Consider the following 23,485-nt stretch of genomic DNA (forward strand, 5'->3'; position numbering starts at 1 on the left):
GACTCTGTAGGTGTCGACACCACAGTCCCCTAGTTTTTTAATGAGAATGGGGTGAGAGACATTGTCAAAGGCCTTCCTAAAGTCCAGAAAGACTACGTCCACTGCTACCCCTTCGTCTAAGGATTTAATGACCTGGTCATAGAAGGCCACCAGGTTGGTCTGGCAGGACCTATGTCTAATGCACCCGTGTTGGTTGCCCCTAAGCATAACCTCCCCTGCTGGCCCTTTGTGGATATGTACCGGGATAATTCTCTCAAAAAGCTTCCCCAGGATCAAGGTAAGACTAACTGGCCTATAGTTTCCTGAGTTCTCCTTCCTCCCTTTTTTGAAAATGGGAACTACGTTGGCCCTTTTTCAGTCCTCTGGCACCACATCAGAGCACCATGAGTGCTCATAAAGCTGTGCCAGGGGTCCCACAATGTCCTGTTCTAATTCCCTCAGCACTCTAGGGTGGAGATAATCAGGACCAGCTGATTTAAATAAGTCCAGTCCCTCCAGAAGTTCCCTAACTAGATCCCCACTGACCCTAGGCCTGGGTGTGCCTCCCCTGGGGCCTGAGGGGGTCCTGGGCTGATCCGGTCCCTGCTCAGGAAAATGGAGGCAAAGAAATTGTTAAATAAGTTAGCTTTGTCATCTGGTGTGACGACCAGGTTTCCTAGCCTTTGTCATCTGGTGTGACAACCAGGTTTCCAGGGGCCCCACATTACCTGGTACCTTCTTTTTGCCCCCTATGTTTTTAAAAAAGGACTTGTTGTTGTCCTTGATTCGGGAAGCTGGTCTCAGTTCCATCTCCTCCTTGGCCGCCCTGCAGCCCTGAGCAACCGCGGTATAATCCTCCCTGGTGATGGCCCCTCCCTTCCATTGGGTGTACGCCTCCCTTTTAGCTGGGAGATGTTCCCGGATGCTTTTGGTGAGCCATGGGGGCTTTTGCGCCCTCTTGCCCCCTTTGATCCGTGTTGGGATTACCTCCCTTTGGGCTTGGAGGATCGTCTCCTTAAAGAGCAACCACTCTTCTTGGACACCCGACTTCCCTCCCCTCCCCTCCGGGACCTTAGTGCCTCCCCAGCTATTCTTACCTCATTTAAGTCTGCCATCCTAAAGTCCAGGGCTGCTGCCTTGCTGCAGGCCTTTGCCACCTTGTGCTGGATGGTGAATTCCAGCAGGCGATGATCGCTGTTTCCCAGATGGTTGAGCACCTGCAGCCCCCTCACCAAGTCGTTGCCCATGGCCAGCACCAGGTCCAACAAGGCATCTCCTCTCGTGGGGCTGTGCACCTCCTGGGTTAGATGGAGGTCCTGTATTTTGGCTAGGAACCTATGTGAGCGGTCAGACCTGGCTGACTGCTGTTCCCAGCGGATGTCTGGAAAGTTCAGGTCACCCGTGATGACCACGTCTTTTGACCTAACTACCTCCATGAACTGACTTAAGAATTCCTGGTCTAGCTCTTCCCCTTGGTTGGGAGGTCTGTAGTAGACCCCTACCATTAAGTCTCTTTCCCCTTGACTACCTTGTATTCTAACCCAGAGCACTTCACTGTGCCCCTCCTCTGACGCTGTGCTACTTGATGAGGATATATATTCCTCCTTCATGTAAAGTGCCACACTCCCACCTTTCTCCCTGTCCTGTCCCTCCTGTACAGCCTATAGCCCTTGATATTCACCGCCCAGTCGTGCGTTGGGTCCCACCATGTTTCTGTGAGCCCCACTATGTCTGGGTTAGTGTCAGCTAGCAGGAGGGTAAGTTCCTCCTGCTTGTTCCCCATACTACGAGCATTTGTGTAGAGGCATTTGAGGCCTCCTAAAGATGTGTGCACTGGCCCCCTAATCTCAGTAGTGCCCTGGCCCCTGTTGCTTACCTGGATATTTGTTCTGCTTGTCGTCAGTCTAGGCTGGGCTGTACTTGTGGGTGCTGCTTGGTTTAGTAGTCCAAGGCTTCCTCTGCCCCTTCCCCCAATGAGCCTACTTTAAAGCCTACCAGAGGAGATCCACCAACCTAGAAGAGAACACACACTTACCTTTGGGGGAAAGGAGAAGCCCAACAAAGCTATTCAGATGCAATGAAATCGCAAGAAGTATGGAAAGAGGCCAGTGTGGCTGCACAGGGCTTCTAGGATACTTCAAATGCAAAAGGAAAGCATGGAGGCTATGGAAAGATGGGCAGGTCACCAAGGAAGTATACCAGAAAATAAACTTTGACTGGCCCAAAATGAAGAAGGCAAAAGTAAAAAAAAAAAAAAAGAAAGAAAGAAAGAAAAAAAGCGCTTGCACCTGGCATGAGAAGTTAAAGACAACCAGAAGAGGTTCTATAAATCTATTGGCCAGAGAAGAAAGGCCAAGGAAGAAGTGGGTCCACTGATAAACAGCCAAGGTGGGTTCTTAACAGATTGTGCAAAGAATGTGGAACTGCTCAACTGATTATTTGCCTCTGTCCTCAAAAAAATTAAGCTGCAGCCAGTTATATCCCAACTAGTAATAAGGATTATGTGGATGAGGAGGACACCTTGCAGACTGAGATCACGAGAGATGGTCAGAGTTTTGAATCGGTCTGAATTAATTCAAATCAGCAGGACCTGATGAACTTCACTCCAGGGTAGTGGAGGAACTGCCAGAGAAGAACTAAGAAGAGTCCTTGGCAATGATTTGTAGGAAGTTGTGGGAGACTGGCAGGGTATCAGAGGACGGAAAAAGGGCCAGTACAGTTCCCCTACTTAAAAAAGGCAAAAAATGAAAAATAAAAAAAAGGACCCGGGGAACTACAGACCAGTTAGCCTCACCTGGAAAACCAAGAAGTTACTGGAGCACATCACAAAAAAGTCCACTTGCAAGCATCTGAAGAAGGAAAAGTTGATCACAAGCAGTCAACTTGGATTTGCTAAGAACAAATGCCAAGAAATCTTATCCTTCTCTTTCAGCAAGATAACTAATTGGACGGATGAAGGGAATGCAGTAGATACAGTGTAGCTGAACTTCATCAAGGCTTTTGACAAAGTCTTACATGACCATCTCATAAAGAAATTGGAGAAATGTGGGCTAGACATTACTACTACACACTACTACTACAAGGTGGATAGACAACTAGTTTAATATGTGCAAGCAAGGGGTAATTAAGAGCGACTCCAAGCCAGAATAGAAGGAGGTTTTGAGTACAGCACCACCGGGGTCTGTCTTGGGTCCAGTGCTGTTCAAAGTGTTTACTAAGGATTTGAATATATTTGCAGGTGACTTGAAACTGGGAAGGATTGTGAACACGCTCCTCAGCAGCCCTGCATTTTATAGCCTACAGCTCAAGTTTAAATGGGTGACTCACACCTACTGCCCCTTGCCCCATCATGCTTTGTGCAATCTATCCTGCCTTCTGTGCCCCTTTCCTCCCCCTCCCCTCCCCCCATCCCTTTCTCGTAGCAGAGGCAGGGGTTCCCTGTTACCACCTCATAATGATTCTTGCTGTCACCTCTGCCTGTAACAATTTTTGGAAGCTCAAATTCTGAATAATCTTCTGTATCTACCCTCCAGGTGCTCATTTTTGGATTTGCCCATTCTTTCTGAAGGAATTACTGGCATCTGTATTTTTTAATGTTATCAGTCTTTGTCCTGTTTTTATTAGAATTTAATGCTGCCCTCACTTATTGCTATGAAAGAAACTTGCTATAATTTCCTGACACCTCTGAGGCACCTGTTTGATCACATGTAGCTGGGGATGCTCTTGTGCCAATTAACCTTGGTCCCTAAGGGAACCAAAAATGTTAGAGCATGTGTATCAGAGGTACAAGAGCCTCAAGTGGGACTCCTGTCAGATGCTTTCTTTAACTTTGAAGCATTATGTAGGTAAGTAGCTTTCTTTTCTTTCCTCTGTACATCTGAATGGGTATAGCATAAATTTCAATGCCAAATTTGAAACTCATTAGGCAAAAGTCTAACATTAATTACAGGCAGCATCCACATTTATAGTTATTAAAAAAGTTAAACTCCATGCAGTTTGTAATGTTGGTCAGTTAAAATAAGGGCCTGGTACGGTCCACATTGAAGCCAATTTTAAAACATTTCCATTAACTTCAACTGGAGCAGGAATGGGCATAGTAACAAAAAATGTAATGTGATAAGGTTGCAATTGCACCTAAAACTTGTTGAAAAGTACAGGATTTATTAAAAACTACCATTTGTGTCTACAAACGAGAATTACAGAAAAGGATGCAAGTTATTTTTGCTTTGTATAGTACATTTTTATAGTCAGAATTGCTAAATGATTGGAACAAGAAAAGAAAAATATTTAAAGTCTATTTTAAATTGTCACTGAACCATTCCATATTCCTCTTAACTCTGGAGGGATGTGGTATTTTGCCAGAGAAGTTATCTAGATAGCTTAGTTTTTACTTTAATTATTCTTTATGGCATGAGCCCTTTTACTGAAGCCTATGTTCTCAAGATCAAGTAAGGTAAAAATTATCCCCAAACACACCCAATCCCTGCTGTCTCTTCATGAGGGTTTTTGGGTGGTGGGTGTTTTGGTTTTGTAGAATTTTTATTCTGAAAACTATGTAGCAGTTGTACATAAGTACCAGCTTGAGAAGATTCACTGTACCCATACTTTGATTGCCTCTGTTTATATGTTCTTTTTCTTGCCTGCCTTCAACTGTTGTCCATTTTCCTGTTTTCAAAGCCTCCAGATTCCCTTTTCTTGGTTTGATTTCCATTAATAATCTCAGCACTGACTCAGACCACTTTCTTAACCCAGGATGAAGTAAAAGAAATAGTTTACAATATATGTAGAATAATAGGCTTGTAGCAAGGCAAATGGTAGTGGAAAACAATGATGCCCATTTTAAAACTCAAGATTTATAAGGCCTTAGGAAACATACCCAGTGTTGTTTCTTTAAATAGCATTATTTGTGTTTAGTTTGTAATTGTACTATTGATTACATGAATTCCCACTTATTTAAATTGCATTAAATGGAATTCAGTAGTAGAATGTGCCACAGTGGCAAATTATAATAGTATCCTAAATGCCTTTTCATTTCTCTCGTTTGTTTCCTCTATATACATAAATATTTTAAATGTTAGGAAGCTGGCATCAGTTTTGTAAAATTAAAATCTAAAACTAAAGCAGGTTTTTCCTTTCCCTCAGTATAGGAGTCCTGAGTTTGTATCAGGTTTTTCAGCCTTCTTTGCCTGTAGTTGTCTTCTGTCTCCTGATTCAGTTTGTGAAATCAAATGGAATGGACAAGTGTTTCTTATCATTTTTTGTAAACCTGCTGCAAAGCTTTACATTTAGAAAATTTTATATGTCCTGATCTTTTTCTCCGTCACTTTTCCTATCTTCTTTCCGCACCAGTCTATCCCAGTTCTGCTTTTCATTTTTTGCTTATACATAGTTAAAAGTATGCTAATAAAAATTGCTTCTGTCTGAAAATGTTTGACTCACAACAGTTGTTCTTATAGCTTTTTAAATTCCTAAAACAGAAAAATCAGAAATGTCTCTACTTTTGTTTTCTGTCTGTATAGCATCCAAGACTGTTTTAACCTCTTTCTTGATGAGGTAAACTAGCATTTTCCTACACTGTTATTGCTCTACTGTTGAATCAACATGAGAGATTTTAGGAAGCTGTTTAGTTTAGGCAAGGCCTGGAGCTGTATCTTCCGTTCTTGAACATATCTTTTTGTTTTGTTACTTTTCCTTCACTTGCTCTTACTTTTAATTAATCTCTTTGCTTAAGTCTTCCTCTGAGGACTTTCCACTTAGCCAGTGTCTCGGTGAGATCTTTTAGATCTCCTTGTCCCCATAGCAGAAAGAGGTAGTTAGCCATGTTAGTCTGAAGTCAGGTAGAGGACTAATAGAGGTACCATATTTTCACACATATAGTCCCAGGCTATCCACGTTTTTACAAACTTGATGGATGGGTGCGGGCTATGCAGAGTCTTTAGAACAGCATGGTCCATCCCAGCCCCTCCCTGGCTGCAGGCTGATGTCACGGCAGCGGCGAGCCCTGGCAGGACTGGCTTGAGCACGGGTGGCAGCGGAGAGCGGGGCTGCCTCCCCTGCCCTGCACCACTTTTAGCTGGCTCTGGCTCCAGCTCCAGCTCTGGCTGCAGGCGGGTGGTGAGAGTCTTTAGAACAGCCTTTAATGAGGCTTCAGCATGGCTGGTGGCAGGGAGCGGGGCTTGCAGCTCCAGCTCTGGCTCCGGCCATGCCCAGCAGAGCCCGTGCTTGCGCCATGTCTTGAGGGGAGGCTGCAGGCGGATGGTGAGAGTCTTTAGAATAGCCTTTAATGAGGCTTGAGCGCAGCTAGCGGCTGGTGGCGAGGAGCAGGGCTTGCAGCTTGCAGCTCCTTATCCCTCCCCTCCCCTGCAGCAATTAGCACCACTTTAGCTGGCTCCAGCTCCAGCTCCAGCTCTGGCGGCTGTGTCCAGCAGAGCCTGCACTGTCAGGTGTGGGGAATGCATGGGTGCGGTCTATACACAGACTATTTTATGAAAATACAATTTTTCCATGGGTTATACATTGGTGTGGGTTATATCAGTGTGCAGGCTATATGCGGAAAAATACGGTACTCCTGATAGACTAACTGAATCAAAGAGCCACAGCTTGCTTCATCAGATGCATCCTGCTGTCTCTCTCTTCCCTCTGTAGAGTCTTCTCTTCTCCTGGCTGTTTTGTATTTTACTTCTTTCATTAACACCTTGGTGGTGAAAGTAGAGTCATTTTTGGGACACAGTCTGTTGAGTGCTCTTTTCCTTAGCTGCTCTGTCATTGCTCTTTTTCCATCCTTCCTTCCCAATTTTTAGGGTAGGGTATCTCTTCTCCTTTTTCCTCCTGATTTTGAGGGAGAAAGTCTCTCAATTCCAGCCTTCCTATTGGCATGGTGTCAGGGATATTGTCATCTGCATAGGGGGAAAGGTAGCTAAGACCCTTCCTACTTCCTGCCATTGATATCCTCCATCACTTCAGCTTTCTTCCCATGGTTTTCACTTGCTCCATCCCAACATCACTGGACCTAATCATGAAGCCAAGATATCTAGAAGCTGATGGTACTTTCCAACCTCCTCTGGAGCAATGTACTCATAAGTTGCAAGGAAAGAGAATACCTTTTTCTCTTTGTTCATACCAACAGGACTTGTACATTGGTATTTTGGCACATGGAGAGTTAGGAAAAATGGGAAAGAGTTCTCCACTTCTTTTCTCTCACTGTAACAACAGCCTAATGTAAGAAGAAGAAACTCAGAAGTCTGTATCCTGCAAGTAATGCTGATTCATGTATTTTGTCTCAGTCATCTATTCAATGAGTACGTTAAAACTCACCTTGTACCCTTGTTTTGAGGCTATATGAATTTTACTTGTAGCAACTGTTAGGGACTATTGATTGGAAGTTACAATTTATCTAGTTTTCAAGGTAAAAAAATTAACTGAAGCAGAGCAAGTAGTTGCATCGTTGTTAACACTAAAAGTTGTGCTATATTATACTGATGTAATCGAAGTGGTGAGGTAAACTAGCATTTTCCTACACTGTTATTGCTCTACTGTTGAATCAACATGAAAGATTTTAGGAAACTGTTTAATTTAGGTAGGGCCTGGAGCTGTATCTTCCGTTCTTGAACATAACCTTTTGTTTGTTACTTTTCCTTCACTTGCTCTTACTTTTAATTCATCTCTTGAATTGATTGGTATTAAATTGATTGTTTTAAATGTTCCTTCTTTTAAGTATCAGTCCAAATCCAGTAATCAAATGGGAACCCTGTATACAAGCAGCGAGTCTGCTCCGATGTGCTATATAATTGCAGCATGTTGGAGCAGGTTTGAGTAATCAAGTCTGCTAGACTGTAGTAATTACTGCGCTCCAGCATACTCCAGTGTCTCATGCATCAGTGTCCCCACTCTTAAAAATGGCCCAGAGGCACGTTAACTAAAGCTTGTTTGACAAGCTCTAGTTAAAGTGCCCCCGCTACCATTTTTAAGCATGGGGATGCATGCATGCACACAAGACACTCAGGACGCTTTTTAAAGCAGCCCTCAGAGCCAGTCTGATAAAAGTCCCCCCTGCTTCCACTTCTGGAGTACATTTATAAATTCCCTTAAAGTCTAAATTTAAAATATCTTCTCTCAGTCTCCATGTCTGTTAAATCCTTAACTCATAGTTTCTACCAAGCTGTCATCTTACATGCAGATCCCAAGCCCACAGGCCCCACATTTGTTTGATCTTAGCCAAAACACTGAGAAAATTTCCCTTAACTGACAAGCTTTGGGGCATAAAGCACCCTTTGCTCATGCCCAAAAGCTTGTCTAAAATTCTTCCAACTATACAGTTGGTCCAATAAAATCCTTGCTAGTTGTACATTTCCTACACCCTCATGACTACAAACTCTCCAACTCTACCCTTTACTGAAATCATTAGTTATAGTGGCAGACTTTTTAATATGTCAAGCAGTCCTGTCTGTGTGTTTCTACAGAAAATTGACACTTTTTTACAAGATTGTATTAAGTTTGAATTGAGGGAGTTTTCTTGTTTTCAAAATGTTTGAAATATTTTAGCAAGGATTCTTGAAGGTGTAATGCTGCTAACTTTGCTGTATGTGTGCATCTGCTATGGGATTTCAGTCACCAGTTGTGTCAGTCTAGCACATTTCAGGTTCTCTAAATTCATTCTTAAATTACATTAAATTCATGTGTTGGGGTGTGGTTTGAAATTTCATTGAACTCTCCATCTTTTGTCATATTTGCTATTTAGAATTAAGTCTCACCATTTAGAATTAAGGGACACCATTTTACCATTTTCTAGGCCTATTATTTCTCTAAATCCATGCAATACTTTTTTAAAATAAATGAATGCCTGTTTTACTAAATGAGGTGATGGTACTGAGTTTTACTGTAGGTTTCATTTCTGTTGATGTGCAATTCTTGACTTCAAACAGTGTGAAGAGTGTCTGTGCTGGCAGCATGGAGTCTGTATGGGTTTACTGGAAGATAATGTACCTGAGAAATATACCTGCTATATTTGCCAAGATCCTCCAGGTACAAACATTTCTAAGGTTATAAGAGCCTTCTTATATTCGTAGTAATTTTATTAGCTATTTTATGTCCATTACAAAGAATAAACATAAAGATCTTTTTTGTTTTCACTAATGCCTGCTCTTTATAGATGATTCTTTATAGATAATTATTATAAGGGGAGGATAATTTTGTTTTCATTCATCATGTTTATTCAGCATTGTTTGGATGTTTTTTATCAAACTGAAGCTGAACAGAAGATCAAACTAAATTTGTGAGAACCATACCTGTATCATATATTTTGCCAGTATCACATTTAAATTTAAAATGCTATCCGACTGGGAAAAATAGATTGAATTTTCTAATTATATAGTCTTATTTTTTGCACTCTTAAAAGCGTAAGCAAATTTGCTTGAAACCAATACTACTTTCAGACAAGACTACTTGAGGTAAAAGTATGGTTTGAACTAATTTGATTGTGAAAAAATTGAAATATTTTTCCATTTAAGATGGGAAAGATGATAATTATAATAACATTTATATGTCAGTTTGATGAGGTCTGTGTCTGACAGTTTACTGTTTTAAATAAACTTCTCTTGTGTGATGTGACTATGACTGTCTAATCAGTAGCAGATCTGGAGACTCCATGAAGTTTGATGCCATTTCTGTGTCCTAAAATTAGCCAGCAGGAGACTCATTGGTGCTCACTAACAATCACTATCTGTCATCTCTCCTCACCATATCACCTCTAAAATGCATTTGGGAATTTTGTTTCAGGACATAAATGCAGGAAAAAAAAGACATCAAAATACATTATTTTGTACACAGTAGCCACATCTACACATTCTGTTTATTCACAGTAAGCATTAGCTGAATGCAGTGTTGTATTGGTATATTTACAGTCTTAAAAAATTCTAAATACCTGTATATTTTGCCATTTTATTTTGATTTTTTTTTTTTAAACATGGAAATCCAAGCTCCCCCTGCCCCCTTCACTCACCAGGACACAGGTCTAGCTGCAGTTGTCCCTCCCACTGTGGTGCTGAGCAGCCCTGATGTACTGTTGCCCCTTATTCCCAACATGCAGTCCCCCATGCCCCCCACCCCTGCTGATTCCCCTCATTCCCAACCTGCAACCCCTGTCCCCATCCCCTCTGGTGCTCCACATGTCCAAGCCATAGCCCTCCCAACCCTGCTGGTGCCCCTCACTCCTGATCTGCTGCCCCCAGGCCCCAGCTCCCAAGTGTGTGGGGCAGGGAGCAAGCCAAACTAGGCGATGCCATAGGCAATGTGTCAGGAAGAATAGGGGGCATTTGGCCCCCCTGACTTGTGTTGACTTGTGTGCCCACAGTGGGCATGGGGCTGCAGCCAGGCCAGACTGGCGCAGGCAGGAGATACCTTCATGACCCAGTGGGCAGGACCTGGCACAGGAGCATGGAGTGGGGCAGTAGGACTCATTGCTGCTGCTGCCACCAGAACTCCTGCAGCAGCTGTCCTGCCAGCAGTGTGAGGAGTAGTGGATCAGGGAAGGGGGGCTGCACTGCCCTTGTTGCTCTCACCTTCTCCCATCACCAGTTGCTTGCGCACCAGGCCACAGCGCTATCCTGCCTCCATGGCATGGCCACAGCCACTGCCCTCAGGCTGCAGTTTAGTCCCAGAGGGGAGGTGGGGTGAGGGGCAATGCGGGTAGCCTGAGGGGAGTAGTGGCAGTGGCAAGGCCGTGGTGGTGAGGTACAGCTGCCGCCTGGTGTGTGAGTGACTGGCAGTGGGAGGAGGTGAGGGCAGTACAGTTCCCCCCCATCCCCATCCATTACTCCTTGCACTGCTGGTGGTGCAGCTGGCACAGGGGTCATGGTGGCAACAAGTCTTGCTGCCCTGGTCTGCCCTCCTACACTGGGTCCTGCCCACGGGGCTGCAGAGAAGGCCTGGGGGCATAATAGGCTGCGCGGGGCACACCTCCCTGTCCCGCAGGGCCCACAGGAGGGGCGGCAATGCCACAGGAGGGTCAGAGAGATGCCCCAGATGCGGCAGGATAAGTGGCAGCCTGGGCCACTCAATTAGCCGGCATATTTTGTTATCCCGCATCCCCCATTGCTGGGGGATGTGGGATAACAGAGCTTTTAGTGTAATCAATTCTAATCTTGCAGATTTTATTTATTTTTCCTGAAGAAAGAGTGGGTTTTCTATTGAATGGTAACTTTAAAACCATTTTATACATAACCTATATCCTTTGGCATCCTTTTGTCTATGGGAGACAGTGGATATTGCAGCCTATGACGTAGATGCTTTGCAGTGTCTCGTGACTGAATAGTGCAGTCTGGGAATTGCATACCTACATCCTAAATTTGCCATTTTTGAACAACAGAAGATAAAAGTATTTTTATACATATTGATTAAGTAATTAGTTTTCCATTTATTCAAGTTTCATAATGTTTGCATATTTATTACATTGGAAGACAGTCAATAATGAATCTATTTGCCAGATGCATTTTTTTAACTGTGGTTCTCTTCACATCTGCAAGACCTTCCATTCTTATAATTAGACACTTCAGAAGTATTTCTGAAAATGTTAGAACATTCTGTTTCTTACGTTGTTTAATCTTTGTATAAATTGCCATGGCAGCGTATGCAAGAAATTGTGAATTTACTGGCTTCTGGACCCTACCAACCTTGTTTCTCCTCTGAAGAGATTCCTTATTGAGAGACTGCTCTGTATATCTTGGTTCAGGGGTGGGCAAAATACGGCCTGCAGGCCAGATGTGGCCCGCCAGCTGATTGGAACCAACCTGCAGGTGGGCATCCACCAATTAATTGTATTCAGCCTCACTGAATTCTGCATGGGGCGGAGTCCTGCCTGAGGCAGCGTGTGCTGCATTTTCAGCCTCTCCCACTGGAGGGTGCCAGCCCTAGCCAGCAGGCACAGCTTCCAGGTAGGACTGCTACTGCAGTGCTGTAGCCACCCAAGGAACTGCTAGGCTGCCCTGGCATCCAGTGATGATTCCTGTCCCTGCTGCAGTGCTTTGGGTAGCAGGTAGGGAGGGGAAGCTGCAGCAGCTCACTTCGGTTACACTCATGCATGGCTGGGCAAGGAAATGTGTGGATGAAGTGGGGGTTGTGAAGGAACTCAGTTGCTGAAAGCCCTGCTGGGCAGGCATGATACAGGCAGGTGGGGCAGGAGCCATCTTGATGCCACCCTACGGACACCATACCCTACCCCCACTATACCCCCACACACATCTAACAATCCCCCACACCTCCTCCCACATATCTTACACATACACCCACACCCCTACACACTTTCCACACCCCCTCACACCCCACCTGCACCATACCCAATCACACATACCCCCCACATACACCTCCCACCCCTTCGCACAGTATACAAGCAACCCCCGCCCCCAACCAAAAGGAGTACTTCTTGGGCTAGAGGAGAGATTTCCCATAGCACAGGCAGGGTGTTAGAGGGTGGGACTTCTCGGCCCAAGTTGGCAACTGGGGACAGGGCACCTGTCAAGGGGTGAGGCTACCGTTGTGGCCCTCAACACCTCACCAAAACACGTTAGTGGTCCTCCAGCCAAAATAATTGCCCAGCCCTGCCCTTAATCGCACGCAGTGATCAGGGTTTGTTACAAACATAGTGTCTTCTAAGTTCCCTGGCTCATTGAGGTTACGTGCTAGATAGTAGTGAGCTCAGTTGAAAGTAATACCATCTACCCTGTCCTTGGAAATTCATATTGACATGATATAAAAGCTGCTTTGCCTTTGTTCTGTAATACATGTCCTTGTGGTTGAGGCATTTCTTTTGCTAAAACATTTCTAATTTGGACATATGTACTGCCCCATTTCAGCTCCAGCTCCTCCAAGTGTACTGGAGCTAGTGTTATTGCACTGATCCACAGCTAGGGGCCAGATAAGCAGGAACCCCAGCATCTGAGGTTACAGCCGAGTGAAAATGGTGGGGCCTTCTTATTATTTCATTTCCTTCACAAGCACAACCCTCACTTCCCAACCCTGTGCCTTCTATTCTGTGCTTCTGGAAACTGCAGGGTTGGTCACTTTCACATACGTTACCTTTCTAGTAGGCCTGTGCGAAGCGGCTAGTATTTGCTTTGAATTTGGATTCGGCCAATTCAGGGGACAGTGATTCAATTCAGCCAAATCTGATTCAGATATTTTGCTGCTGCTGTGTGGGGTGCTCTACACAAGCCCTCTGACCCCCCGCACTGTCCCAGCTACCACATAGCTGCCCCATCTGTCACGGCTTCAGCCCTTTAAGAAAAAAAACCCGAGAAAACCCCCGGACTCACCATTCCTGCTGGCGCAGAGCGATCCCTGCTGCCCTATGCCATGTGAGGGGCTCTGCACAAGCCCCCCGAAGCCCCAAGACTGCTGCAGGAGTGCTGAGTCCCAGGGCTTTTCTCAGGTTTTTTTCCTTAAAGGGCCAGAGTTGGGGCAGGCAGGATGGGCTGGGGGAGCAAGGGGAGGTTGAGGGGGCTCATATAGAGCCCCCCACATGGCGTGGGGCAATGGGGATTGCAGCACCTGGTGAGTGGGGGCTTTTTTTAAACCACTTGAGAGCTGGGGTGGGCAGGGCAGCCATGCAGGGGCTGGGGGAGCAGGCAGGGGAGAGGGCCTGATGGGGGTCCCCTCTCCATTCCCCCAGCCTCTCCTCCCCCACTCTCTTACTTACCAGCTCAGAGTCTGGCTCCAGCTCCCTGCTGCAGCGGGCGGGGGCTGTCCAAATCATCAAAGCTCTCTGAATCATTTCCAAAGATTCAGAGAGCTGTGAATCGATTCAGACCTTTTAAGTGGTACCCTGATTCGATTCAGATTCAGATATTTGGCCACCAAATCAGGTCGAATCTCCTCCGAATCAAATCACTACCCGAAACTTCGCACAGCCGTACTTCCTAGCAGTAGAAGAAAATAGGTATCTTTCTTACTGTCTCCTGGAGCAGCACCACAAACTACTAGTTCCACTCTCCAGCTCATGGCAGGCTCTTCACATATTTGGCCGCACTTTCCATCCTTTTCCAGCATTTCTGCCAGCTGGAATGCTGGAGCATGGCAGCTCGAGGCTCCATGACCCCGACACCTGAAAGATACTACCTCAAGCTGTATTCCATGCTCTGCAAGTCTGGGAGCAACATGCCTAAGGAGAAAGAAATAAGGGACTCTTTGGAAGAAAGACAGCCTTCTCCAGGTTCACCTCAAGACCTTCTATTGTTGCTTTTGGGCCTAGGAGACAAGTGGCAACTGGCGAGAATTGATAGTCCTGAGGATGTGGGACAACATGTAGTAACAGAAGAACTTCAGGTTGAGCTGCATGACCTTTGTTGAGACCTGTACTGAGCTGGCTCCATCATTCAGAGGGAAGCCACCCACGTGTAATGGTCTCTGATCATGGAGAGCCAGGTGGATTTGCTATTTGGAAGCTCCAGTAGTTTCCAGTCTGGGCCAGTTATTTCAGCAGGGGCAAGCTCATGGATGAATCAGTCATCCAAAGTTGTATACTACATCATCAAAAAGATGCTAGCACCATGTTTCCTCTTTCTCTCCAACCAAAGGAAGTTGCACAGGGTTTTAGAACTACCTCTGGGCCACCAGTAGGACATAACATTACTATTCTTTGCTCTGTGCATCACGTTTTGGAATACTTCAACCATAAGGGGGTACCTGTTTTTCCTGCTGTAGGATGTTAAGTACCATGGGTGGTTGGGGCAAGGTTCAAGAAGTGTATAAGATGAAAGAGTTGGGGCCTGCATACAGGATGGTAGAGGAGAAAGTCTGGGCATAAGATGGACTGACCCTTGAAGGAATGTGTGGGAGCAGGTGGAATTGTCCAGGGCCTGGAGGTGTGTCTATGGAAGGGATGGTTTGGGAACTGCAGGGAGTATCCCTGGCCCTGGTGGATGGGTTGTCTTAGGTGTTCTTGGATGCTCTTGTCTCCTCTTTGTCAGTCTCCACACAGAGGTTTTTCATCAGCATCTCCATAGTCTGTCTCACCATGTCACACTGGTAGCGTTGGCATTCTGCACTGCCTGGAACAGGGGAAGGCAACATTTTTTGGCTGGAGTGCCAAAAAAACCACAATGTCTACCTTGAAAGGTGCTAGAGTGCCGGCATATCAGAAAAACAAAACGAGGGTGGAGGAATACATAGCAGGACACACTGCATATTAGTGTTATAAGTTCTCTCTCTATATATAATTAAACTATTGTTGTATGTGAAGTAAATACTGGGGCCAGGGCCCACTGGCAGCATGGGGCTGGGACCAGGGGCCAGGCTGTGGGCAGTGCAGGGTTGGGGCCAGGGCAGCACTAGGTTGGGGCCAGCGGTGGCGGTGGTGCTGGCTGGGGTCAGCCCTTCTGGCACCATATGGCCGTGGCCTGGGCCTGCAGAGGCAATGGGGCCGGGGTCAGTTCCAGGGTCTGCAGTGGGGCCAGGGCCCACAGTACCAGTGGTGCTGGCTGGTGCCTGCTGGCGACATGTGGCCGAGTCCATCGCGGCACCGATGGCCCTGGGGCTGGGGCTGGGGCTGGTGGTGGTGCCCGGCTAGGGCTGGGGCCAGGAGTCTTACCTGGCTGGGATTGACAGTGCATTCAGGTTGTTCCGGGACGGGGGTCAGCAGCAAGTCTATGCTTGGGTTGGTGGCAGTGCAAGGCCATTCCTGGGCAGCCGTGTGCTGCTCGATCTGGGCACACCTCTTCCCACCCCTAGGGGCAGGAAGCAGCCTGCGTGCCAATAAAAACCATGCCGCGTGCCACAGGTTGCCAACTCCTGGCCTGGAAGAACAAAACACTTTTGGCCTTTGGAGATTCTCCTCCTTATATGTCCATCCAAGCCTTCCTGATGGTACTCCATGAGGACAAACAAGTCTTCTGTAGCCACAGTCCTCCTCTTTAATGCAGCCAGACCTGCAAGCATGTGTGCATGTTCTGTTCTGTCCATTTGGTTGTGTGTGATTTTTTTTTGTTACAGTTGCTACAGCGATACGTGACTGGTGGGGATGAGGAGGGGAGAGCACCTATGGTACCACAGGCAAGCAATAACTTTTGTAAATGGTTTATTATCCACCTACAGACCTTCTGCATTGCTTGACTTTGTCTGTATTTGCAACTACAAATGCTACTTTGGCTAAAACATCCTTTTTCCTTTATTTTTCCCTTCCCAGGTAACTTTGCACATTTCTCAAGGTCTTTATTTGGGGACGGTGAGGAACAATTGGGTGTGTTGCCACACCCAACATGGAAGGAATCAGAGGGGTGTGAACTGAACTTTTGTGGATGGAAGGGTTCAGTCAACTAGCAGTTGGAGAAAGAGAGAGGAGCAGCATTGCTCGAAAGCCCAGGCAGGTCTGATTCCTCCATGGTCTTGCAGTCCCTGGGTCCATATTGGGATAGCTGCTAATTGTGCAGGAGGAACATTAATCAGTAGGGCTGTGCAAAGCTTTGGTCCTTGATTCGAGTTGAACCGATTTGGTGGCCAAATCTCCAAAACTGAATCAAATCAGAGCACCCTTTAATCTCTCCAAATTGAATTGGAACCCTCTGAATCAATTCGGAGAGATTTGGAAAGATTTGGTGATTCGGACATAGACACAGCTTTAAATATTTTTTCTACATACCTCTAGGTAGCAGGCAGCTTGTAAGAGCTGCAGTGCTGGGGCGCATGGAATGTGCCACGGCTGGCTCTGCCTCAAGCGCTGCCTGAAGCAGCTGTTCCCAGGGCCCGGGGGTTCCTGCTACCAGGCCCTTGCACCAGGGGCGGGTCCCCCTCTGCACATGCCGTGTCTAGTGTGCAGGGAGGCCAAGCTGGGAGCCCCCTGAGCCCAATATCCTGTCCCAGCCAGGCAGTGTCCTCTTGCAGGCAGGGAGGCAGCAGCCTATCCCGCTGAGCTTTGCGGGCCGAGCTGGGCCCCATCTCAGGTGCTGCTGGGAGCCCCCACCTGCTGTGGCCCAAGCTTGCAGAGCCCCAGGGCAGCCCCTGCTTCCCACCCTGCTCTCCTCTGGCTGCCACCTTCCCAAGGCCTTGGCCGGGCCAGCCTGCCCATGGCATTTCCTCCTTCTCCCCCCCGCCCCCCAATACCTGGTTCTTCCCGTGCTGCCCAGCTCCTTTCCTAGGCACTGGGCTTGCTCAGCATCCTGGTGCTGCCTCCACCTGGGTGGGATGGGGTATCTATCTGCCCGGAGCCCTATCGGAGCCCTCCCTCCCCCTGGGCCCAGGCTCCCCCTGCTCTGGGGCAGTTGAGGAGGCCTGAGCACCTTGGCTCTGGCAGCTGCTGCTGTGGTGTCACTGCCTCCCTCCACTGGACACTGTCCTGGACCAGGCCCAAGCAGCAGCCAGTAGCAGTGGGAAGATGTGGGCAATAAGGGATACACCCTCTTTCTCTTTTTCCTTTTTTTCTCTCTTTTCTTTCTTTCTTTGTTTCAAGATGGCTGCTGACAGGTGAAGCCCTTCTGAGCTCCACCAAGCTCAGGTCCCTTCTGTGTATTCCCCCACCCCACTCCCTGCCCTGCCACTTCTTCTCCCCACCTCCTAAACCTTGCGTCTCCCCAGTCTGTGCTTGGGGACCCCCTCTCTGCCCCTTTTCCCCGCTTTCTGAGCTTTTTTCCCTGGGCTCTGGCACCATTGCTTGCCTCTGCCCCTCCCCCACCCCTGCCTGAGCTCTCCCTTTGATTCCTTCTGCCTCCCTCCTCCAGCACCCTTTACCCTGGTCTCTGCCACCTCCTCCTGCCTTGGGGTTTGTCTTCAGCCCTTGCAGGGCTGTTCTGCCCCCCTGGGGCTGATTTTTTGGGCTGTTTTAGCCCCTTCCCCAGCTTCAGTCTGAGGCTTCCCTCCCCCCGCCCCCCTTTGTAGCAGCTCCTGTGGGGGAGTTAACCCTTTCCGGCCCAGGAAGGCTGCCAGCAGCCAGGGCACTTGGCACAGGGATGTCTCTGCAGACCTCCCCCTCAGCCATGGCCTGCAGGTGCATGCCCCACTCCACATCAGGGTGGAGGCCTGCACCGCCGCGCTGGCAGACCTGCTGGAACACCGGAGCATCCGTTACACCTTCCGGGTAAACTCAGTGCCCGTCATCTACCTGAGCTCTCCCAGCCTGGTATGGGAGGTGTCTGCAGGGGGCTGGCGATCTCAGGCGTCCACTACTTGGTCATGCCCCTGGAGACATTTGCAGTGCGGGTGGTGGCCTCCAGCGTCCCCCCACACCTGCCAGACCAGGATCTCACCAAAGCACTCAAGCGCTATGGTGTCCTCACCAGCTGCTGGCGCAGGCTGACCATGGGGAGCAGGGACCCCAGGCTCAGGCACATCCTGTCCTTTCGGAGGCAGGCATTCATGCTCCTCAAGGGGGGCTCCCAGACCCTGCCTCTCTCCATGACCTTTGTGGTGGATGGCAGGCCCTATGTGGTCTACTTCTCCCAGGGTGGGACCGCATGCTGCTGCTGCGGCAGCAGCTCCCATCTGGCTGCACCGGGGCAGTCGGGCGGGCCTCTGGCTGCTAAACCTGCACAGGGAGATGGTGCGTTCACCTCTGGTGTGGGAGCCTCATCAAAGGGTGGAGCTGGAACTCTTCCCAGCTCCCCTCTACCCCTGCTTTATCTGGCGGGATTGACGCCTCTGGCGTGAACATGCCACCCGGAGTGGGGGGGCGGGCTGGGATGTCCTCCCAGGCTCTTCCTGCCCCTGTCAGGGCTGACGTGCTGCCCAGTGGGGAAGCTGGCAAGTCCTCCCAGCCCCCTCCTGCCCCAGTCCCCTCTGGGGCAGCTGGTGCCCTGGATGCTGACACCCCACCAGGTGAGGCAACCGTGGCCTCCTCTCAGCCTCCCTCCACTCGCCTGATGGGACTGCTCCCCCAGTGCAGGGGCTTCATGTGGTGAAGGGGCTGGGACGTCCCCACAGCCCCACCCCCCCGGTCCCAGTTCCACCCAGGTCAGCTAGCGTCTCGGGCACTGGGGCTCTATTGGGTGCCACCTATTCCTAAGTAAGCTAAGAACAAGATGTGAAAGGGAGCTTCCCAAGGAGCCCCAGCCCCTTTTGGGGCCCGCATCTGCCAGCGCTGGGGAGAATGTGGCCAAGGAAACTGACCCCACCCTGCCTGTCCCCCCAGCAACCCCACCACCTCAGGCCATGACTGAGGGTGTCCCAGTGGCATCTGGCAACCCCTCACTCCCATCTCAGCCCGTGGGATTTGTGAGTGGCGGGGCAGAGAGAGAGTGCCTGCCTCTCCAGCATCAAGCAGAGGAGACAGCAGAGAGGCCCGCCACCCTCACACCTGCTCCCCTCCCCAACAAGGCTGATGATGAGGAGATGGAGTGCCAGCCCTCCAAATGCAGCAAGTAGCCCCGGGAGTGGGATGACATTTGCTCCCTGAAGCGGATGGGGTTCGATCTCTTGGAGGTGGTCCTTGACCCAGATGCTATGGGGGGCCTGCTAGGGACCCTGGCCATATAGGGCATTTTCACCGGCCTCACTGGTAGGTCCCCTCCCAGGGTGAGGTCCCGCCGGTTCTCAGGAACATCCAGCTCCTGCTGGAGAATGCCCCCCCCATGTGGCCCCACATCTGCGGAGGCCTCTTCAATCTCTTAGAGCAGACCAAGGGCCAGAGGAATGTGAGAGAATATCTGACGGTGCCCAGACCCTGTACAGTTTTCTTGCGCCACCAGTGACGTAGCAAGGCTCATGCACCAGGACCTGGGCATGTGTCAACATGCCTTTTGGCTTGAGAAGCTGGTAACCTGTGTGAGGGAGGTGTGGGGCTGGGGCGGGTTTACAGAATAGAATGGGGCAAAGATAGGCCCCTGTCTCTGTGGTTTTGCCCTACTTTATCACCTTTTCTCCAGCCTATACCCTGCCTATTCTTCCTCTCTATTCTCCTGTTCATGGCTGTTACCACAATTGCCTTGCTGAATACCAACGGCTGCAGGGACCCAGTGAAGCAGATGCCCATCTTGGAGGGTTTGCTGCAGAAGTGGCTGGTGATTACCTTCCTCCAGGAGATGCACAACGACGTGTATGATCAAGCTGACTGGCATGCTGCCTGAAGAGGCCACCTCTTTCTGAGCCACGGTACCAACCTCAGTGCTGGGGTGGCAACCCTTCTCTTGCTCCAGCTGCAATATGACTTGACGGTGGCACGAGAGATCATCCCCGGCCAGCTGCTGAGCATCTACATTACCCTGGCACACCAGAGCCTGTTGCTCCTAAACATCTATGCGCCCACCGAGGGGAGGGAGAAGAAGGTAGTCTTCTTAGAGACCTTGGGTGACTTAGTGCGTGACGCCAGTAGCCTGCTCCTTATGGGCAGGGATTTCAACTGCATCATCGATGCGCTGCTAGACTGGATGGGGCCAGAACCGCACCTGCCCTTGGCCTAGAAGCTGCAGGCCACGCTGGAGGTGGTGGACCTTGTCAGTGCCTGGCAGGTCCTCCACGTTGACGTGTGCCAGTACACCTGGGCAAAGATGAGCACCCATGGGATCACCATGGCCTGCCTCAACCACTTCTACATTGCCCAGCACCATCTGGCGTTACTGTACAGCAGCCACATCATACCATCAGGCCTCTTGGACCACACCCTGGTCTGCTGAGAACTGAGCCTGCCCGGCAGGGCATGCACATGGGCCCCTTACTGGTCCCCAACATCACCCTGCTACAGGACGCCCACTTCCGATACTGCTTCGCCCACCTCTGGAGGAGCTGGGAGGCTGCACGAGCAGACTGCTTCTCATGGCTGTGGTGGGACATGGGGAAGATCCAGGTTCGGGTGTTCTGCCAACAGTATTCCCAGTTGGTGGCAAGTGAGATCTGCTGCCGTACCCAGGAGCTGGAAGAGGATGTGGTGGAGCTCGAGGCAGCTCTGGTCCGTGCTGGCAACAACGCAGCACTCCTCAAGAGCCTCCAGTCCCACAAGAAACACCTGCAGGAGCTGGTGGAGGGCGCAGCCCGTGGTGCAAGGGTGCGTGCCCACTGCCAGGACCTGGCGGAGGCTAATGCCCCAACTGGCTTCCTCTTTGCCCTGGAGAGGTGGTGGGCTGCGGCGAAGACCTTGGACCATTTCAAGACCCCAGAGGGACGGCTGCTCACGAACCCAGGTGAGGTGCAGGGGCACCCTCTACCGGGACCTGTTTGTGACTGATCCTACCTATCCGGAGGCCGCTCAGCAGCTGCGTAAGGACCTGCTGCACCTCTGCGCTTCCCAAGCCGAGGCCCTGGAGCGCAAACTCTCCCTGGCAGAGCTAGAGACTGCTTGACTCAGACAGGGCCCTGGGCCCGTGGAATTTTACAAAGCCTTCTGGTCCCTCCTTGGGCCCAGACTCCTCCATGTCTTCTGCGAGAGCCTTGCTGATGGGACCCTGCAGACCAGCTGCTGCCCGACCACCAGGCCCCCCGATCTGGTTGACGGTGTATGCAGACAGTGTGACAGTCTTCCTGGGTAGCCAGGAGGACGTGCGGGCCCTGGTGGACTGCCAGTGCACCTATGAGCTTACTTCATCGGCCTGCATCAACTGGGGCAATAGTGACACCTTCCTGTTTGGGATGTGGGCCGGCACATGTGCCCTGGACCTGACAGGAGGCCTTGCCTGGCGCTGGGAAGGCCTCAAAACCCTAGGAGTGTTCCTGGGGCCTCCAGCCTTTGTGGCCCACAACTGGAAGGACCTGGTAGAGGGAGTGGAGGCCTGCCTGCAGCACTGGCGCTGGCTCTTGCCCACCCTTTCCTACCGCGGCCCGGTCCTCATCACTAGCAACCTGGCAGCAGCGACCGTGTGGCACCGCTGTGCTGTTCTGGACCCCCTGCTGGAGCTGCTCAAGAGGATGCAGTGGCTCCTAGTGGACGTCTTTTGGGACAGATGCCACTGGCTCCCACGAGCTGCACTTTACCTGCCCACCACCAAGGGGGGCCAGAGCCTGATCAGCCTGGCCAGCAGGGTGGCAGCCTACGGCTTGCAAGCTCTCCAGTGGCTCCTGTATGCCAAGGGCCGCCTCCCGTGGCGGCAGCTGGCGTGCTGGTTCTTACACCAGGTGGTGTGCCTCACCTTTGACTGGGAGCTGTTTTTGCTGGACCTCACCTTCCTCAATGGAGCAGTCCTTCCCTATTCTACTGCAGCATGGTGTGGGCTTGGTGGGCTGCCTTCCACCTTTGTCCCCAGGCCAGGCACCTGCGGTTCCCACAGCTACTTCAGGAGCCCCTGGTCTACAACCTGGCCCAGCAGTATGTCGTGCCATGTCTGGCCTCCACCAGCCTCATGGCCACCCTCATCAAGGTGCACGCCACATGCCTGGGGCACCTCCTGGACCCTGCTCAGTCATGCTGGCTGTCAGCCGAGGCCCTGGCTGCCCAGCTGGCCCTGTGCTCTGTCCACACTGCAGGCCGGCTTCTGTGGACCATTATAGCCGCCCTCCCTACAGAGGCAGCGGCCACCCTAGAAGGCTACCTCCAGGCCCACCGGGTCATCCCTGCCACGGACGCTGTGCGCAATGGCTTCCCGCTGCTGCCAGTCATTCCAGCGGTAGCCAGTGAGTTGGCTGACGAACCCAACACTCTACTGAGGCTTCCCGTGCCCCCTGGAAGCAACACTAGCTGCCCCTTCGGCACACTGCCCCGGAGGGGCCTCTACATGTGGGTGGTGCACACCCGGTGTGCTCAGGTGCTGGCTGGCTGCCCCAACACCATGTGGCAGCGGCGCCTGGTGTTGCCTGGGACCCCAGCATGGTGCACGCTGTACAAGGTGCCCACCGCCAAGAAGACTGGCGACCTCCAGTGGAGATTGGTGCATGGCATCCTGGCCACTGGCATCTTTGTGTGCCACCTGGACCCGGTGGCCTTGACGGCCTGCCCCTTTTGCCTGGGAGGAAGTGGAAGAGAACATTTTCCATGCCTTCCTTGACTGCCCCTGGCTGCAGCTGCTTTTTACCACCCTCGGGGCACTGCTTTGGGCACTGGGCCAGGACTTTTCAGAGAACACATACGTTTGCTCTTTCCGATACCAGGCCAGCCAAGCAGGGTGCAGCCAGCCTGCCAGCTTTCTGGTGGGCCAGGCCCAGATGGCCACCCTGAAGAGCCACTGAAACCAGCTCGCTGAGACTGGAATGGATGATACCCTGCAGCTTTTCCACCTGCTGTTGTGGGCCCATCTCTCACTTGAGCTCAAGCATGCAGTCCTCCAGTGGACAGTGCCCAACTTTAAGCAACACTGTGCCGTCGAGGTAGCACTGTACTGAGTCAAGGGGGTTGCCTGCTCCTTGCCACCACCTGCTCGGGGCATGGGGATGGGTCCAGCGAGCCAAGAACTCGGACTTTGCCCATGCAGGCCGACCCTTGGTGTCCTGAGGCCTTCCTGGGCATCTCTGCTGGCAGAACTGTATACATGTATATATTGCTTTGTCCCCTGTTTTTTTTTATTTTTGTCTGGAGTGTGCAGGCAGGTCTTGCAGGCCATGAGCCCAGGACTTGTCCTTGAGGCCCAGACCTTCAGGCCAACCTGTTGGGTCTTTAGTGCCCCCCTTTTGT

General features: G+C 50.3%; 1 protein-coding gene across 8 annotated transcripts in view; it reads left to right on the forward strand.

Annotated features, from left to right (window-relative positions):
• Positions 1 to 15,133, forward strand: part of PHF20 (PHD finger protein 20) — a 147,053-nt gene extending 131,920 nt beyond the window's left edge. For 3 of the 8 annotated variants that reach the window (XM_019550721.1, XM_019550720.1, XM_019550726.1), the window contains 2 exons: positions 8,901 to 9,000; positions 14,014 to 14,843. In XM_019550721.1, the coding sequence (XP_019406266.1) occupies positions 8,901 to 9,000; positions 14,014 to 14,075 (162 nt within the window). In that variant the 3' untranslated portion in view covers positions 14,076 to 14,843. Of the gene's footprint in view, positions 1 to 8,900; positions 9,001 to 14,013 lie in introns of all 8 variants that reach the window. The other 5 variants (XM_019550722.1, XM_019550723.1, XM_019550728.1 and 2 more) reach the window with 4 other exon arrangements.
• Positions 15,134 to 23,485: the final 8,352 nt, after the last annotated feature.

This window comes from Crocodylus porosus, unplaced genomic scaffold, assembly GCF_001723895.1.
Source record: "Crocodylus porosus isolate Cpor-Errol unplaced genomic scaffold, CroPor_comp1, whole genome shotgun sequence".
NCBI classification, from domain to species: domain Eukaryota; kingdom Metazoa; phylum Chordata; order Crocodylia; family Crocodylidae; genus Crocodylus; species Crocodylus porosus.